This window comes from Saccopteryx bilineata, chromosome 6, assembly GCF_036850765.1.
Source record: "Saccopteryx bilineata isolate mSacBil1 chromosome 6, mSacBil1_pri_phased_curated, whole genome shotgun sequence".
In the NCBI taxonomy this organism is placed as follows: Eukaryota; Metazoa; Chordata; class Mammalia; order Chiroptera; family Emballonuridae; genus Saccopteryx; species Saccopteryx bilineata.
The window spans coordinates 23,390,408-23,410,809 of NC_089495.1; the positions used below are offsets into that span (position 1 = coordinate 23,390,408).

The 20,402-nt window shown below is 38.7% G+C and overlaps 2 protein-coding genes across 4 annotated transcripts in view; one reads left to right on the top strand and one right to left on the bottom strand.

Annotated features, from left to right (window-relative positions):
• Window positions 1-20,402, bottom strand: part of GTF2E2 (general transcription factor IIE subunit 2) — a 72,673-nt gene that overhangs the window by 43,113 nt on the left and 9,158 nt on the right. For both annotated transcript variants that reach the window (XM_066235678.1, XM_066235679.1), the window contains one exon: window positions 3,998-4,089. In XM_066235678.1, coding sequence (XP_066091775.1) covers window positions 3,998-4,089 — 92 coding nt within the window. The remainder of the gene's footprint in view (window positions 1-3,997; window positions 4,090-20,402) is intronic.
• On the top strand, window positions 7,626-19,231 carry SMIM18 (small integral membrane protein 18). Of its 2 annotated transcripts, none has more exons than XM_066236048.1 (3): window positions 7,626-7,696; window positions 17,476-17,556; window positions 18,855-19,231. In XM_066236048.1, the coding sequence occupies exon 3, from the start codon at window positions 18,892-18,894 to the stop codon at window positions 19,186-19,188; it is 297 nt and encodes a 98-aa protein (XP_066092145.1). In that variant the 5' UTR covers window positions 7,626-7,696; window positions 17,476-17,556; window positions 18,855-18,891; the 3' UTR covers window positions 19,189-19,231. The 2 variants fall into 2 exon arrangements, with proteins under 2 accessions (XP_066092145.1, XP_066092146.1); XM_066236049.1 differs by having other exon boundaries at window positions 7,648-7,696; window positions 17,495-17,556.

A 20,402-nucleotide genomic window follows, 5' to 3' on the forward strand; every position in this document is an offset into this window, starting at 1 on the left:
GGCTCGCGAGCCATAGGTTCCCGACCCCTGACCTATTAGAACTATCAATTGATGGATGCTTGATGACAAATCACTAAGTGATTTTTGGCATATAACCTGGATGATTTTGCTATCACAAAACTTACATTAGAATAAATTTATTTATATGGCCATTTATTTCTCAGCACTTAAAGCTACAAAATCTAAAATAAGAGCTGAAACTGGTGCCAAATCCTGTTTCATTTTATCAATAATTAATACGTATCTCCAGCTTAAAGAACCACTAGAGGAAGAAAGAAGACAACACGCCATTTACTTCATTTTAAAAATGGATTTCTATTGAATAATTATAGTATTACACATGAAGTAAATTTTAATTCAAATTTTCCCATATGTAAGTTATTGTAATCAACTGTGTGCAAATAATTGTAATGATATCTCAAACCAGGAGGTTATTTTTACTTAGAGCAATTTTTTTTTTTTTTTTTTGGTATTTTTCTGAAGCTGGAAACGGGGAAAGACAGTCAGACAGACTCCCACTTGCGCCCGACCGGGATCCACCCGGCACGCCCACCAGGGGCGACGCTCTGCCCCTCCGGGGCGTCGCTCTGCCGTGACCAGAGCCACTCTAGCGCCTGGGGCAGAGGCCAAGGAGCCATCCCCAGCGCCCGGGCCATCTTTGCTCCAATGGAGCCTCGGCTGTGGGAGGGGAAGAGAGAGACAGAGAGGAAGGAGGGGGAGGGGGGTGGAGAAGCAAATGGGCGCTTCTCCTATGTGCCCTGGCCGGGAATCGAACCCGGGTCCCCCGCACGCCAGGCTGACGCTCTACCGCTGAGCCAACCAGCCAGGGCTAGAGCATTTTTTTTTATAAATTTTTATTAATGTTAATGGGGTGACATCAATAAATCAGGGTACAAATATTCAGAGAAAACATGTCCAGATTATCTTGTCATTCACTTATGTTGCATACCCGTCACCCAAAGTCAGATTGTCCTCCGTCACCTTTTATCTAGTTTTCTTAGTGCCCCCCCTTCCCCCCAACCCCAGTAACCACCACACTCTTGTCCATGTCTCTTAGTCTCGTTTTTATGTCCCACCAATGTATGGAATCATGTAGTTCTTGGTTTTTTCTGATTTACTAATTTCGCTCCGTATAATGTTATCAAGATACTTAGAGCATTTTAGTCACAGGAAAAGAAAAAACATTTCTTTTTTTGTTAGGTTTTTTTTTTGTGTGTAACAGAGACAGAGAGAGACAGACAGACAGTAAGGGAGAGTGATGAGATGCATCAATTCTTCATTGTGGCACCTCAGCTGTTCATTGATTGCTTTCTCATATGTGCCTTAAGGGGGGACTACAGCCGACAGAGTGACCCCCTTGCTTAAGCCAGCGACCCTGGGCTCAATCTGGTGAGCCTTGCTCAAAGCAGATGGGCCCGTGCTCAAGCTGGCGACCTTGGGGTTTCGAACCTGGGCCCTCCTAATCCCAGTTTGATGCTCTATCCACTGCACCACTGCTTGGTCAGGCAGGAAAAATATTTCTAACTTACATATATATTTTTCCCCAATATTTTCTAATATATATCTTCTTAGCAATTAAATGTAATGGGGTGACACTGATTAATAAGAGTACATATTGGCCTGACCTGTGGTGGTGCAGTGGATAAAGTGCTGACCTGGAACACTGAAGTCACCGGTTCAAAACACTGGGCTTGCCTGGTCAAGGTACATATGGGAGCTGATGCTTCCTGCTCCTCCCCTCCTTCTCTTTCTCTCTCTCTCTCTCTCTCTTTCTCTCTCCCTATCCTTCTCCCTCTCTAAAATGAATAAATAGTTCATAAGTTTTAGGTAAACATTTCTGTAGCATTTAAACTGTTGATTGCATTGTGTACCCATCACCAAAAGTAAAACATATATATATATATATATATATATATATATATATATATTTATAGCATAAAAATACATATTAGCCAATATAGAGGGAGTGACAAAATGGACAAACAAGTTCAAAGGAAAATAATTAAATTCCCAATCATGGAAATTTGTGTTTTTTTAAATTAATAATGACATTTTAGATTCCCTTAAATTTTAAAGAGTAATATATTTTATTGAAATACTACAATATGCCAGAAATCCTATCCTTTGTCACTTTTGCTGGAAAATTGTGGTTGTCAGCTTAAATATGTGCAAGGAGAGACACAATTTTTCAAAACAGTTTCAGGGGACACAAGTAAAAATTTGAGAATTGTCCTAGATAATTAAAGTTATAATAAGAGTCCTCTAGAGATAAGTGAAGACTATTAGCAAAGTAGCAAAAACATTACATTTAAATGCCAGTTTTTGAGGAACAGAATAGAGACAGAGGAGGGATCAAAGGAACCAGAGGGAAAGCGGACAGAGGCAAAGGGGTGAGAGGATGGAACCAGAGAAGGGAAAGAGACTGGTGAAATTATATGCACATAACACAGCATCATAGAGAGCAGGACAGCAAACCCTGGAGGGCAGCGGGGAGGGCATCGGGGGAGGGACCAAGGGGAGGGCGGAGGGGCCTCAGAAGTGGGGTAGATGTATTGGGGGACACTTGAATCTATGTAAACACAATAAAGTAAAATAAATTTTAAAAAACAAAAACAAAAAAAAACACAAAAAAGTAAATGCCAGTTTTGCTCAAAAGACCGAGAGCCAAAAGGGCCTAGATTTTTTTTCTGGGTATTCTCACCTTTATTGTTACAAATAGCATATAGTGGGTTCTAAGAATTGCTTACCATTGGTGGAATGGGTGGATAAAATGAATAAATGGTGAATATATAAGTGTCAATATATATTATTTGATAATGGAAAATTATAAGCCACAGGTTTCTACTAGAAATTAAATACAAACCACAGAATTGAGACATAGCCAGACACTAAGACTCTTAAATTATGAAAGTCTTAAAACCTTGATTTATATTTTAAGCAATATATAGTTGAAATTTGAAATAATTACAAATAAGAAACTTTGACTCTTTTCAAGAGATACAACTAGAGTTTCCCAAAAGAGAGCAAATTTGAAATCATGTAGCCATCTCAGCTATAAATGAAATTATACTTTAATAAGTTAGGATTCAGTCTTTAGTAAAGCCAAAATGTAATATAAAAACTTATTTTAAAAAATACTAAACCTTCGCCTGACCAGGCAGTGGCGCAGTGGATAGAGCGTCAGACTGGGATGCGGAGGACCCAGGTTCGAGACCCCGAGGTCACCAGTTTGAATGCGGGCTCATCTGGTTTGAGCAAAAGCTCACCAGCTTGGACCCAAGGTCTCCGGCTTGAGAAAGGGGTTACTCGGTCTGCTGAAGGCCCACGGTCAAGGCACATATGAAAAAGCAATCAATAAACAACTAAGGTGTTGCAACGAAAAACTAATGATTGATGCTTCTCATCTCTCTCTATTCCTGCTTGTCTGTCCCTATCTATCCCTCTCTCTGACTCTCTCTCTGACTCTGTAAAAAACAAACAAAAAACCCACAAAACTAAACCTTCTACCAAACATTAAATTCAAATTCTTTTGTGAGTCAATGTTTTTCTAAGAGTCTTAGTAATTCTCTAATTTTCTCCTCCAAGATGTAGAAAAGCTATCACCACTATCTACCTGAACAGTGTAGTTTTTACTTCTCAGGTATTCATACAACTTCTTACTGCTTTGCAAACAGGAACTGACTTATTAAGAGGTGAGGTATCTACTGCTTAAGCACAATTTTAAGTTAAATGGGGGGCTTAAATTGTGTCCTTGAATTAATGTAAATTAAATATACCTAGGTGACTTACTGTAATGTTAATTGGATACAAAAAGCTTAAAGCATTAAGTATGTTTACAGTTTTATTGAGGTATAAAGGGCGTACAGTGAACTACAGATATTCAAATATACAATTTTATAAAATGTGACCTGTATACACAAATTTACTTCTGAAAATCCCAATTCTCTTCTGCCAAAAAAATTAAATAGGATTTTTGTTATCTGAGAAAAGTACTTACCTTCATATAATTCACAATCTTAGCAAGAACACCAAACTTATATCCAGAGCTTCCTGATAGAGCTTTCAAGTTAAATGAACCATTGCTATGATCTGAAAATAAAATTAAAAAACAATGATAACATTTTCACATTACGTGTGATTGACTTAAGCAGCTAAGTTTTTTCTTATAGCTAAGATGATTTTTTTTGTTGTTAATGTGAGAGGAGGGGAGACAGTGAGGTAGACTCCTGCATGCACCTGGACCAGGAACCACCAGGCAACCCTGTCTGAGGCTGATGCCTGAGTACTGAGCTGTTTTTAGTGCCTGAGGCTGATATAATTTTAACTCTGGTAAAGATTTTTCTTGCTTGAGCTGTTCTAGCCAGTGAATTCTATCATATAAAGTTTGGTGAAAAATACAAAATCTTTGAGTGTATAATAAACTATCCATTGTTTCACTAAGAATGGGAACAAATATAAATAATTCAAAAGCATTAAAATACATTTTTATAAGTACTTTTATCTCAGTTTCCTTAATTCTGATTAGATTTCCCCCATAATTACATAGAAGGCATTTTAAACAAAAACACAATACAAATCTAAATCTGATTCAAAATGCTTTCCTAACAAACATAAAACTGTGAGTAGATTACTTTTGAGGAATAAAAAATTCAATGTATCACTTATTATATCAATTTCTGTTTATCAAGTTAAAACAAATAGGCATTAATTAATATAATAAAAGGAATGATACCATAACTATTTTAAAGTGAACTTTAGAGATAAATTAGGAATAAGGCATATAGATACTGCCACTGCATAAACATGGCTGCTTAGAAAGAATGAACATGAAACAAGGGGCAATCTGTACAGTGGATTGTTTCAGCGCATCTATCATTTTGTTACATTCTTACAGGCAAAAATCCTAATGCTACTCTGCACCACAAATGCATTTCATTAGTCACAGGGAAGAACCAGTAAGTAAAAAATTTCATCATAAACAGAAACATTTCAGAAGTACACATTCTATTAGCAAGGCATCAGATCAGAAATCATAAAAGTTCCCATGTGTCTGATGCACAAGAGAAGAAGCTAAATAAAAAGGGGGAGAGTAGATGTCTGGCACCAGGCTTGGTAATAATAATTTAAGCAAAAACTGCATTAGAACAACCGCAAGTCAAATGTAACAACTGTCAGAGATCCAAAAGAATAGCTTCTAAATGGCTCCTCCTTTGGGATTAGTTAGTGAAAAGACTTACTGAATACGCTTTTTTTGAAACTAAAGTGAGACTTGATGTGCAATTTTGCTCTAAAAATAACTGTTACAATTTTGATAACTTACTTGACACATTAACGTCTACTTTAATAATATTTCCCAAAATAAGAGTACTTAGAATGCCTTGTAGGTGTACTCTCACCCTTGCTCAATTATGAACTATTACCTACCTGCATGGTTCATTTTTCAAAATATTCAGGACCCTTATAACAGTAACTAAGCTTTATTGAACACTTACTATTTGCCAAGAGCCATGCTAAATTTTCTCGTTTATTTTTATTTTTTTATTTTATTGATTTGAGACAGAAAGACAGGAATATTGATCTGTTCTTGTATGTGCCCCGAACGGGGATCAAACTAGCAATCTATGTGCTTTGGCACAATGCTCTAACCAACCGAACTATCCGGCCAGGGCTAAATTTTCTCATTTAATTCCTCCCAAAAATCCTATTTAGGGGATAGTGACCACTTTTAAACATAAGAAAACAGAGAGTATTAAGTAGCATAGTATTGATTTAAATCCAGTTGTAAACCCTGTGGTAATGCCTTGTATGAGTCATTAATTAGCCTGACCTGTGGTAGCACAGTGGATAAAGCATCAACCTGGAATGATGAGGTCATGGGTTGGAAACCCTGGGCTTGCCTGGTCAAGGTACATACAACAAGCAACCAATGAACAACTAAAGTGAAGCAACTATGAGCTGATACTTCTTGCTTGTTCTCTCCTCTCTGTAAAATCAATAAAATCTTTAAAAAAAAAACAACAGATCATTAACTAGCTTTTAACACAGATTATACCATCTGAAACTGGCTATTTTGTCAAAGTACAGAAATTAATAAATGAACATCTGATGTTTTCCTCTTCAATTTTAGTAAAGTAATATTAAGTTTATCTTGCATAAACAATTAACTGGGAAGACTGAAAAACAAATGACAGATATGTTAAGAATAAGCACCCATGGTCAATCATGACCCATGGGGTTTCCAGCATTTAATTCAATGCTGGGAATATAAACAATCAATAAATCTTAGTTTAATGAATAAAAGGGGGGAGGGGAGGGAGAGAAAAGGGGAGGGAGGGGAGAGGGGAGGGAGGGGAGAGGGAAGGGGAGAGGGAAGGGGAGAGGGAAGGGAAGGGAAGAGGAAGGGAAGGGAGAGGATGAGAGGGGGAACAGAGAGGAGAGGAGGGGGAGAGGAGAGGAGGGAGGGGAGAGGGAAGGGAGAGAGGAGGGGGAAGAGAAAAAGGGGAGAGAGGAGGGGGAGAGAAAAAGGAGAGAGAGGAGGGGGAGAGAAAAGGGGGAAATAGGAGGGGGAGAGAGGAGGGGGGAGAGAGGAGGGGATAGAGGAGCAGAGAAAGGAGGGGGAGAGGGGGGGGAGGGGGAGGAGAGAGAGGAAGGAAGAGAGGAGGGGGTGAGAGGAGAGGGTAGAGAGAAGGGGGAGAGAGGAGAGGGGAGAGAGAAGGGGGAGAGAGAAGAGGGTAGAAAGGAGGGGGAGAGAGGGGAAAGGGGAGGGGAGGGGAGAGGGGAAGGGAGGGGAAAGGAGGGGAAAGAAGGGGGTGAGGAGGGGAGAGAGGAGAGGGGGAGAAAGAGGAGGGGGAAGAAAGAATGAGACTGCGAATGAGAATGAACAATATTTCCATGTACCCTTTTATGGCCCCAGAAACTAATGAGCTGATTTATCTATAATTAAAATAAATCTATATAGCAAGCATTTACACAGCCTAATATTGTTATAATAGCTACTCCCATAACTAAAAACCTTGATTCTGTTATGCTTATAACTTTAAATAATACCCCATAAATAAAAACATTCTATTTCAAACATCCAGCTGAGGATTCTTTTGCCATTTAAATTTTACAAACGGCTTTTTTAAAGTAGGTGGCAGAGCTGAAAACCTCATTTCTCTCTTCCCCCAGAATTTCTCCTATATCAAACCAACACATGGAAATAATCACTTCCAGAGGTCAGGAGTTATATAAAACACAGTACTGAAAGAAAATAGAATATTATTTATAAAATTTTATGCACAATTCTTGGGAGGAAAAATAAACTTGGCGAACCTGGACTGTTACTACCTCTCTCGACATTATCTTCTAACCCCAGCACCAAAATATTCACCGAAGGATCTAAAATTTTATAGTTAAACACTGAGGAAACATCAGTTTGTTGCTAACTCACAAATCCTACGCAGGAATTTCACAGAAGAACAAAAGTTAGGCAAAAAAAAGGGGGGGGGGTGACAGTTGATATCCCACACAGCTCTATTGAAGTTTATGAATGATTTCCTCTTAAGGGTGGCAGGGCTTGATGCAAATGGATGTAGGAAACTGTCAGCTGCACGGTGGTTCCACCAATAGAAGCACAGCTCCATCTTGGCTGTGCACTAGACTGCATTACAAACAGACGATACCATCGCCTCAACAGCAGCCTTTCAGACAAGAGGTAGGTTTATATCTTTTTCACTTAGTAATACATGTCCTTATGATGCAGTATAAAAGTATTTTACCATAAAAATCAAACAGAAAGCTTTGGTCCTACTAAAGACCAAAAAAGCAACGTATTCATTTCATTGCTTGGCAGGATTTTATTATGAAAACATGAAGACTGCCTTTGCTATTTGATAAGAACCCTTACCATCTGTGCCTTAATGGAAAATTCATGACACTATTAACCAGATCTATATCCAGACCTTAGAGTAAACCATAAGCATTTGATTTTAAGTGGTTACTTGCTAATTTCATTTTCTCTGAGCTACTTTATTTTAGCAGTTTGTTCTGCCTTAAACAAAGGATTTTTCTTAAAGAAAAATCTAGACTAAAAATGAATCCTAGGCTAAAGCTTTCTGATTATATATGTGCAAATTATATTGGCTGGTAAAAAATAATTGCTTTATAAGAAAGTTTGTTGTATTTTAACAAATTATCAGAATATAGTAGTACAAAACTGTTTTTTATTTGACTGAGTATACAGAATCAGAGAATGCTGAGAAATTCTAACTGTGATTTTCATATAAAAATAAAAAGACCATAAAGGTACCATTATATTGTATCCAAAGACATCATTTATAGAACTCCAGACTTTTTTAACATTTTCATTAATAATTACAGTAAAATCTTAGTCTATATTACTGTAATATATGACTTGCTGGTATAAGATGAAAACCTTATTGAAATAGCCTTTCATTTTTGTATATGCCACAAAAATATTTATCACAGTAATTTCAATAAGTTATTCTTAAATTGATCCTCAAAATATAGACATAGTCTTTTTAATGAACTATATTTAAAAATAAAAATATGTTCTAAGAACTGGTTAAAGGAGAACAGTTCAAGGAAAAACCTTTCAAGGTAATACAATTACTCTCATGGTTCGGATTAACCATTCATGTCTAACTAAAAATTACTAGCTCCTGCTGAAGTAAATTTCTAATTTTATAATATTCAAGCATGAAAATGTCATTATTTAGTAGATGCTGGAGTTCTAAGATATTCCCTATACACGCTAACCTAAAGATCCAACTTCTGCCCTTTTTTTGCTGGCAAATCTATTCAAATTTTAAAGAACTTTTGTTATTTTTATTTCTTAGCCAGCACACAACTAATACGAGCAAAGTGTCCCTTACAAAGATCAGGTTGCTGCAAGAAGGTATTAGATCTCCCCAGATCTCATCTGGGGAGATCTAATAACAATGGGGTTGTTTACCCAGAAGACATTTGGTTTGCTATACAAAGTATGGGAGCCCAAAATGAGTCTCAGATAAAATAAAAACAACTTTGTCAAATAAAACAGTTAACTTGCAACTCAAATTTCAAGAAAATTGTAAACCAAAACCCCTACCACCTACATTGTTTTAAAACCATAATCAGCCTCTATTTCACTGGTAACATGCAGTTAGGACAGATGGAGGCTCATCGCTGTTTCACTGAACTGACTAGAGGCACGGCCTATCTCAGAGTGAGGGGCTCTATATGGGTATTTAAAAGCCATTACGATTAATTGATCATATTTCAAAGTGATACGGTTAAAGGGACTAGAAAATTCAATTCAAGGGCTTTTACCATAAATACAGGAAAAGCATATATTATTATTAGGTAATTCAAGATTCCAAAACATTTCCAAGTCTTATCCCCATAAATATTTCACTAGGGCCCTTTTGAAATGGGAGGGAAAACAGGTGAAGGGAATATTTCAAAAATAACTAAAAAAATACATGATATTTACCTTAACACTTCCTATTCCTATAATAAATTTTTTTTAAGCAAGAGAGGACAGACAGAGAGACAGGAAAGATGAGAAGCATCAATTCTTAGTTGCAATACTTTAGCCGTTCATTGATTGCTTTCTCCTATGTGCCTTGATGGGGGACAGGGGCCTCCAGCAGAGCCAGTGACCCCTTGCTCAAGCCAGACACTTCAGCGTTTCCAATCTGGGTCTTGAGCATCCCTGGCCCATGCTCTATCCACAGTGCCACTGCCTGGTCAGGCTGTAATGAAATTTTTAAGGGGCTTTCCATGGAGGATACAGAAAAGTAGACTGGTGTTTTGTATTGGGTTTTTTTTTTAAATCATTTTCTCTTATTTGTCATAAGGCATGTTTACAGCATTTGCTTGATATAAATTTACATTTTAGTTTCAAATGTATAATCTCAGAATATTAAAAATCGGACAAGGACGGTATAAGGAAGAAACGCTATACACCAATATCATCAATTAAAATGTTTATTAGCCCTAAGTAAAATATTAGTAAACTACTTATGCATTTTATTTGTAAAAACAAATATGATTAGGTTGGGTTGAATCATTCAAGAGCAAAGATGGCTGATCCTTTAAAAAAATCTATCAATGGCCTGACCTGTGGTGGCGCAGTGGATAAAGCGTTGACCTGGAAATGCTGAGGTCGCTGGTTCGAAACCCTGGGCTTGCCTGGTCAAGGCACATATGGGAGTTGATGCTTCCAGCTCCTCCCCCCTTCTCTCTCTCTGTCTCGCTCTCCTCTCTCTCCCTCTCTCTCTCCTCTCTAAAAATGAATAAATAAAATTTAAAAAAAATTTTTTTTAAAAATCTTAATGGTAAATATCTTTTTGCATGTCTAGTTATAGGTAATCCACCAAAGTAAACTTTAGGTTTTATCCTAAATTTAACACAAAAAATTACTAGAGCTCTCCTGTACTTAGAAAAAAATAAATCACATTAAAGGCAAGGTGAAACATAATTCCCTAAGAGTTTACCATTTTCAAATATGCCCAGAAGCTAAGTAAAGAGTTGCTCATCACTTACCAATAACACTCACCATTTACAACATAAACCTGACATGTATATACTCTCATAAACTGCTTATATGCTTCTCGCAAAGCTTACAAATGCCCTGGGAGATGGCACACACTGCTATCCACTGTCATTATTGCAGGCATTACTATAAGCATATTTGTGTGTAGATAAAGTATGCAGTCTAATGAAAATGACATTGTTTGATAATCCTAATGTTGATTTTTTAGAATCCAGAAAACTCAATAGATGTATTAAATAGATATGCAACACAACAGACTTTTAAAATCCCAGGCAAGGAATACCTTTTAAAATATAGCTGTTTGGGTTTTGAATTAGCAAAAGCAATTCAAAAAGTAAATGAATTTAACAAGGTATATCTTGAGAAATCTCACACACATACCTGTCCCCCAAATTCACTCTCCATCCAACCCAAGTAATCACTGTCATTAATTTCTAGTATATCCAAGATTTTTTGCACAGATACAAGCAAATAAAAGTATGTATTTCCGCCTGACCGGGCAGTGGCGCAGTGGATAGAGCAACAGACTGGGATGCGGAAGACCCAGGTTCGAGACCCTGAGGTCACCAGCTTGACCAAAGGCTCATCTCGCTTGAGCAAAAGCTCACCAGCTTGAGCCCAAGGTCGCTGGTTCGAGCAAGGGGTTACTCGGTCTGCTGAAGGCCCACCGTCAAGGCACGTATGAGAAGGCAATCAATGAACAACTAAGGTGTTGCAATGCGCAACGAAAAACTTAATGATTGATGCTTCTCATCTCTCCGTTCCTGTCTGTCTGTCCCTGTCTATCCCTCTCTCTGACTCTCTGTCTCTGTTAAAAAAAAAAAGAAAAAAAGTATGTATTTCCCCCTTTCCTATACATGTTGTCCTGAACTTTGCTCTTTTTAGTTAACAACGTATCTTAAAACTCTTTCCATATCACCATAAAACTCATTCATGTATAATTTCCAATTGTGTGGCTATTCTATACTAATTTTAGTCAAAGGAATAGTTCATTGATGGGTTCAAGTTAACTTCAAATAATTAATTAAGCTGTGGGTCTGTCTGCCTGCCCCATCTTCCCTTCCCTTCCACTCTCTCCATTTTTTAGGGGCAGGGGCCAAAAAAAATTTTAAGCAATTCACTTATACTATAAAAATGAACAGAATGTAAAGTTCCTTAAACCAACTTTTTAACCATTTTAAAATCTCATTCTGAAATAGTAACTTTGTCTTTACAACTTCTCCCCTTTTAAAGTCAATATATAAAAAAAAGACCTACTCATAATAAATTAAAATACAAAGTAGTAAAAGTAACTTCAGTATAATTTCGACCATTTATGTTATAATTTATATAACCAATTTCTAATAGAAAAGAAAAAATTGAAAGCTTAAAATGTTAGGGACATAGAATTCTGGGTAAAGTTTTTAATTAATTTTTTGGGGGGGGGAGAGGGAGACGGAGACAAGAAGGGAGAGAGATGAGAAGCGTCAACTCATAGTTGCATCACTGTTCATTGCCTCTCATACATGCTTTGACCGGGAAGGAGTGGGGGGCCCAGCCAAGCCAGTGATCCCTGCCAAGCCAGCGACCACGGGATCGGGTCGATGGTCCTGTGCTCAAGCTGGCGAGCCGGCACTCAAGCGGGCAACCTTGGAGTTTCGAACCTGGAATATCTCAGCATTCCAGGCCAACCTTCTATTAACTGTGCCACCACCAGTCAAACTAAAGTTTTTAATTTTAATTTTAAATTGCTATGGTGTTTCTGAAATCAACAGTAAACTAACACTTTAAATTAACATAGTTAATTAATAAGGTAGATTAAACTAATTTGAGGGGTATAATGTGGAAATTGCTTCACTCTGCTCTCTCCTCCTTCCCTAGCATATTTCCCCTGTAGTTATTTTTTTCTTTTTTCCTGAAGATTGAACCCAAGAAGAGACCAGGTGCTTGGGTAGATTCTTCTTATTATTATTTTTTAAGATTTTATTTGCTGATTTTAGAGAGAGAGGAGTGCGGAGGGAATGGGAAATATCAACTCACAGCTGCTTCACTTAGTTGTTACTGCTTGTTGCATGTGCCTTGGCCAGGCAAGCCCAGGGTTTCAAACCTGCGACCTCATCATTCCAGGTCATGCTCTGTCCACTGTGCCACCACAGGCCAGGCTCCCCTGCAGTCCTTCTAACGCCAGATTTAGAAAAGAAATCCCCATATTCTAAAAAGGAATCAACCTGAAAGGCCTTCACTGAAAGTCTAAAAATGTTCATCAATGCTGGACAGGTCCCAGAGTAGCCAGGTGAAACTGGCCCCTGCTCCCCCAAGATCCTAGTCGTCTTTCTCTCTGTCTTCTCTTTCAGCTCTCCTTTTCAAAGAGGACCTGAAATCCATTTACACTGAAATAAAAATAACTAACAATGTGTGTTACCTCTCCCAGGAATATCTGCGTTTTAATAGTGCTAAAAATCTTCAAGGAGTTCCAAAGCTGAACGTTCTTTAGCAGTGATTTTCAACTTTTTTTTTTCATGGCACAAACACACACTAATTACTAAGGTCAGTGCCCCTGACTAAATACAACCATTTTCACCTCATGGCACAAATAAATTCGTTACTAAAGAAGAAGAGGTCAGGGCCCCTTTTTCTTTAGTAATTAGTTTATGAGTGCGTGAGAAACAAAGGTTGAAAATCACTGCTTTAGGGGATGTGTGTGTGTGTGCGCGCGCGCACGCACATGCATGCAAGCACACACGATACTATCAGGAAGGCTAGGTCAAAAAGAACAACTTTTGTCTTCATTTGAGTCCGTTTCTATGAATTACTTGACTGTTTTGTGTGCACAGTAATTAGAACCAGAGGCAGGAACAATGAAGAGGTTAGAGGGGTAGTCTGTCAGGACATCCACAATACACAACTCTATATGAATGACACCCCACAACACAACTGAATGATGCTCCTTGGAGTTCTGTAACATTGCAGACCTGCTTTCTATAAGAGCATGCTCAGAAGAGAAAAATTCGAAGGATAAAAGAGAGTAACTTTGAAAGGCAGGGTCTCCAGACATAGTTTGAAAATAATGTAACATAACACATATCTGTATTATAGGCAATGTATTTTATTATGTCCCAGAACTAACAGAAGCAATTGATTCAATTACTGTGCATTATTCTGTTATCCTTCTTTCAAGGTAAAGGGTCACCAAGCACCATAAAACTAAAAACCTCTTAAATTCTTTACTTCTGGCCTCAGATCATCAATTTAACCTCAAAATACACACAAAAAACAAAGGAAAGTACCAAGTCCATCCAGAGACAAAATGATATGCCGAGCAAATTTGATTTAAAAAAGAAAATAAAAATCTTAGAAAATATTAAATTAATCCCAAAGTTCTAAAGTTATATTTTAAAAAAAGAAATCTAAAGGAATGATATTGTTATGACTTTGGGTTTAAGTTCCTTTTTAATCTTTTTGATGTGAAAATAATATTTATATATTATTAACATATTATTAACATAAAAGGGGGAGGGGAGAAAGTTGGGGGGAAGAGGGGAAGTGAGAGAGAAGGGGAGGGGAGAAGGAAGGGGAGAGGAAGGAAAGGGGAAGGGGAGAGGGAGGGGAGAGGGAGGGCAGAGGGGGAGAGGGAGGGGGAGAGGGAGAGGGAGAGGGAGAGGAGAGGGAGAGGGAGAGGGGGGAGGGGAAGGGGGAGGGTGAGGGTGAGGGAGAGGGGGGAGGAGGAGGGGGAGGGAGAGGGGGAGGGGGAGGGGGAGAGGGAGAGGAGGGGGAGAGGGAGAGGAGGGGGAGAGGGAGAGGAGAGGAGGGGGAGAGGGAGAGGAGAGGGAGAGGGAGGAGAGGAGGGGGAGAGGGAGGAGAGGAGGGGGAAAGGGAGGAGAGGAGGGGGAGAGGGAGGAGAGGAGGGGGAAAGGGAGGAGAGGAGGGGGAGAGGGAAAGGGAAGAGAGAGAAAAATCAATTTGTTGCTCCATTTATTTATGCATTCATTCATTGATTCCAATATGTGCCCTGACCAGGGATTGAACTCAAACCTTGTCATATCGTGACAATGCTCTAACCAACTGAGCTACCTGGCCAGGGCCCAGAGCCCTCACCTTTTTAGATACATTGAATACTTCTAGATGATGTCTGGGATTTGCTTTAAAATAATCAATGCAGCATTGGGTAGAGCCATAGACTGGCCAGGAGTTGATAAATGAGGTTGTACAGTGTGTCCGTAAAGTCATGGTGCACTTTTGACCGGTCACAGGAAAGCAACAAAAGACGACAGAAATGTGAAATCTGCACCAAATAAAAGGAAAACCCTCCCAGTTTCATACCTATTCAGTGCAGTTCAATGTGGGCTCACGCACAGATTTTTCAGGGCTCCTTAGGTAGCTATCCCGTATAGCCTCTACACACTCATCACTGACTGATGGCCTACCAGACGGGGTCTCTCCACCAAAATGCCAGTTTCCTTCAACTGCTTATTCCACCGAGTAATGTTATTCCTATGTGGTGGCGCTTCGTTATAAATGCGCTGATATTCACGTTGCACTTTGGTCACAGATTCGAATTTAGCGAGCCACAGAACACATTGAACTTTCCTCTGTACCGTCCACATCTCGACTTGCATGGCCATGGGCTGCTCCGCTATATACACGGTGTTACGTCATCATCTGCGCATGCGCACATGCTGCCACATCATCCTAGAGAAACTGGGAGGGTTTTCCTTTTATTTGGTGCAGATTTCACATTTCTATCGTCTTTTGTTGCTGTCCTGTGACCAGTCAAAAGTGCATCATGACTTTATGGACACACTGTATTATGAGCACATGAGGGTTTTCATTATACTTTTATACTTCCACACTACTTTGAAGTCTTCTTCTTTTTTTTTTTTTTCTTTTTGTATTTTTCTGAAGTTGGAAACGGGGAGGCAGTCAGACAGACTCCCACATGCACCCGACCAGGATCTGCCCCGCATGCCCACCAGGGGGCGATGCTCTGCCCATCTGGGGCATTACTCTGTTGCATCCAGAGCCATTCTAGCGCCTGAGGCAGAGGCCATGGAGCCATCCTCAGCGCCCGGGGCCAACTTTGCTGCAATGGAGCCTTGGCTGTGGGAGGGGAAGAGAGAGACAGAGAGGAAAGAGAGGGGGAGGGGTGGAGAAGCAGATGGGCACTCCTCCTGTGTGCTGGCCGGGAATCGAACCCGGGACTCCTACACGCCAGGCTGATGCTCTACCACTGAGCCAACCAGTCAGGGCCTGAAGTCTTCTTTAAATGAAACATATTCTCTCCTCACCAGGTGGTGACAGAGTGGATAGAGCATCAGACTGGGATGCAGAGGACCCAGGTTCGAGACCCTGAGGTCGCCAGCTTGAGTGTGGGCTCATCTGGTTTGAGAGAAAAAAAAATAAAAAAAGCTCACCAGCTTGAGCCCAAGGTCGCTGGCTCAAACAAGGGATCCCTTGGTCTGCTGTAGCGCCCCAGTCCAGGCACATATGAGAAAGCAATCGATGAACAACTAAAGTACCACAACGAAAAACTGATGATTGATGCTTCTTATCTCTCTCCGTTCCTGTCTGTCTGTCCCTATCTATCCCTCTCTCTGACTCTGTCTCTGTCAAAAATAAATAAAACATATTCTCATACACAAGTTATCTCCAGCACTTAGAAAAATATTTAGTACACAGTAAGTAATTAAACATCTGTTTACAAGGATAAATGAAAGTCTATTTACAACTATAGGGGAAGCATGCAAAATAAGTGATTTCTTTCATTAAGTCATATACACTGACAAGTGGAATATTTTTTCTCTTATTTCCAAAATTTTCTTAGTATATAGGTATTTTCTAATTTTTAAAAATAAACTGAAAAAGATATTTTTGGGGGTGGGGGAGGTAGAAGAGAGTAAACAGAGGAATAAATGGTGATGGAAGGAGACGACTTGGGGTGGTGAGCACCTAATACAATATACAGATGATGTGTTATAGAATTGTACAGCTGAAACCTATATAACTTTATTAACCAATGTTACCCCCAATAAATTCAATTAAAATAATAATAAATGTAAACTTAAAAGAAAAAGAGAATACAAAATTTGGTGATTAGCCAACAGTCTCTGCCCCAGTCAAGCACCCTCTCAGCCTAACAGGGTATGATGCACAGCAGGCCTCCACTAGTATTTGCTGAATTGAGTATGTGTATATTACTGTACAAATGCATATACAGTTCTATAATATAGCAGTAAGATATTCATGATAATTACTATTTTGCTACTGTGACTTGGAAATTTATTATTTCTTTGGATAGTTAACTTGCATCCCAATTCTTTACAAAAAAATTAAAGATACAGCCATGTGGCAATATAAATTAATTAATACATATTATTCTATGGTTAAAAAGATTTTTGAAAGATAAGGATAATAAAAAATTCATTTATTGTTTTTAAAACTCTCAAATCTTCAATTCTTATGGTCCCATTTAAGGCCTAACAAAAGCATCAAGTCAACAAGAACAAAAGTTAGTGCAAAAATACTGAAACTCACAGACTAATTTTGTGATATGGAATAATAATTTAATAAATGATACCTCAGGGACACTAAATTTGCCTGTTTTGGGGGGTTTTTTTGTTTTGTTTTGTTTCCCTAAAGTTGGAAACGGGAAGGCAGTCAGACAGACTTCCGCATGCGCCCGACCAGGATCCACCCGGCATGCCCACCAGGGGGCGATGCTCTACCCATCTGGAGCGTCGCTCTGCCGCAATCAGAGCCATTCTAGCGCCTGAGGCAGAAGCCACAGAGCCATCCTCAGCACCCGAATTTGCCTGTTTTTTAAAATATTTATGTCTATAGGTCATTTAGATATATAAAACATTTAAACTATCATATACACACAAAAAAAAAAAATCCGAAGATTACGGTTTCTTAATAGACAACTTAATTTAACTATTTTTTCTCTATTTTTCCCTAAGCTGCTATTCCCTAATTCAGGTCCTTGCTCTCGAAGTTTCAAGGAGTGGAAATAGAAGCCAAAAATACATTGAACCAAGAAGGTGAGAGGATCCACAAGGATATCTTGACAAATACAACCTTAAAACACAAAGATTTCTTGTAGATAGCAACTCACTGACCACTGCTTTAGTCAAATTTTAAACCATTTCAGCTTCTGCCCCTCCATTAGTAGTTAATTTCTGTGTATGAATCTAATAAGATACACAAAAATATATAGTACAGTTTACAGAGAATACATTAGCAGAGATATTGAAAAGTTAATACCATTAAATGTGTTTTAAAATTAATTTAAAAATTAATACAGTGTGTCTGTAAAGTCATGGTGCACTTTTGACCGGTCACAGGAAAGCAACAAAAGACGACAGAAATGTGAAATCTGCACCAAATAAAAGGAAAACTCTCCCAGTTTCATACCTATTCAGTGCAGTTCAATGTGGGCTCACACATAGATTTTTCAGGGCTCCTTAGGTAGCTATCCCGTATAGCCTCTACAGACTCGTCACTGACTGATGGCCTACCAGAACGGGGTTTCTCCACCAAAATGCCAGTTTCCTTCAACTGCTTATTCCACCGAGTAATGTTATTCCTATGTGGTGGCGCTTCGTTATAAATGCGCTGATATTCACGTTGCACTTTGGTCACAGATTCGAATTTAGCGAGCCACAGAACACATTGAACTTTCCTCTGTACCGTCCACATCTCGACTTGCATGGCCGTGGGCTGCTCTGCTGTATACACGGTGTTACGTCATCATCTGCGCATGCGCACATGCTGCCACATCATCCTAGAGAAACTGGGAGGGTTTTCCTTTTATTTGGTACAGATTTCATATTTCTATCGTCTTTTGTTGCTGTCCTGTGACCAGTCAAAAGTGCACCATGACTTTACAGACACACTGTACTATACAAAAAAATACCATTCAGGTGTTGATTCTGGCAGAAAAATATGGAAGACTCTAGTTGCCTATATAATTTTTGTTTTAGCAAAAGAGACAAAGACAGAGACAGACAGAAAAGGAGAGTTATGAGAAGCATCAACTCATAGTTGCGCCACTTTAGTTGGTCGATGATTGCTTCTCACATGTTCCTTGACCAAGGGGCTCCAGCCGATCCAGTGAACCCTTGCTCAAGCCAGCAACCTTTGGCTCAAGCCAGTGACCCCCGTGCTCAAGCTGGCGACCTTGGGATCTCGAACCTGAGTCCTGAGCATCCCAGGCCAACGCCCTAATCCACTGCGTCACCTCCAGTCAGGCAACTTACTACCAAATCTTAGCACTGAGATTTGAACTGACAAATCTGTCGAGTTGAGTTACATGTATTCATTTCCTACCTTCTTATAGATTCAAAAGAGCAATCTAAGAAGTGGAACCTCTAAGAATGGCCTCCCTGAGCTCCAGCCTCTGGAATGAAACCACTACATCTGTGTATCAGTACCTTGGCTTTCAAGTTCAAAAAATTTACCCTTTCCATGATAACTGGAACACTGCCTGCTTTGTCATTCTGCTTTTATTTATATTTACAGTGGTATCTTTGGTGGTGCTGGCTTTCCTCTATGAAGTGCTGGACTGCTGCTGCTGTGTGAAAAACAAAACTGTGAAAGACCTGAAGAGTGAGCCTAGCCCTCTTAGAAGCATGATGGACAACATTAGAAAACGGGAAACAGAAGTGGTCTAGTGCTCTGCATAAGATGAGCCAAGTCTCTGAAAACAGCCTTCCACTTCCGAGAAAAAACAATGTCTGAGGCCAACTGTTACTACGAAATTTACAGAATTATTGAAAGACTGTCACTAAAGGAAAAAATAAGTTAAATATCTGTTTTTTGTGTGTAACCCTTTCATTAAATATAAAATAAAACTTCACAAATGTGAATAATTTACCAATCTCTTTAAAATAACACTTCAAAACTAGATTAAAAAATTCCTAGAATTCAGTATTAAGTAGCGAAAAGTAAAACAAAAAACATAAGCAAAGCTAATGATGCCAAAATAGCTTATACCTAAAATCATGTGGACTAAAAACTATTAGAGTACTAAAACTACATGTGCTTTGGTTATAAAAATGCTATTCAAAATGCTTCTCTAAATCCAAAGTAAAATAGTGCTACTTATATTAAAGTCCTTACTTATTAAAAAGCAGTATTTTCTGGTTTCTTAAAGAAAAATTTACACATTTCTGAAGACTTAAGTTTTATACAGGATTACTGAGAAAAAAAGTCTCAAAATACTCAGAAAAGTCATAGGTATACTTGCATAAAATTTTCCTAAAATGGACTAACTTCTGAAACACATACATAAGAAGGACCAGGCTACCTCTAACTAAAACTGACAAGTCCACCACTAAACTGCGTTTCCTGAGCGGGGCCCTCATCGTGCTTCTCACAATCACCCTCTCAAGGGCTAGGATACCCGACGTAGAAAATACTGCAAAAAAATGAAAAGATAGAACCACTCAACATCTGTTAAGAAATATGGCAGTTTTATTTCTTAGAATTTCAGGGCTGAACAGACATTATATTTTATAACCCTAATACCATTTTGCTACTACTCATGAGCAAACCAAAGCATGCTCTTAACCACTACACTACAACTACCATTAGGCCAGAAATGTCACTTCTGAAAATTTATTGAGAAATTAGTTCAAAAGAAAAAATCACTCAAAGATGTTTATAAAATATCATTACTAAAAACAACAAAAAATTGGAAATAACAGCTTTAAATGTGGCACATCAACTTCACAGTATTAAAAAGCTACTGAAAATGACAAAGTAGAAAACATTTGATACATAAAGTGAAAAATAAGTATCTGTCTTTTTCAATTTAGAGAACCCTAATTATGAGTCTGAAATAGTTTATCCATGAAATAGTTTTTGTATTTTTTTCTAACATAAG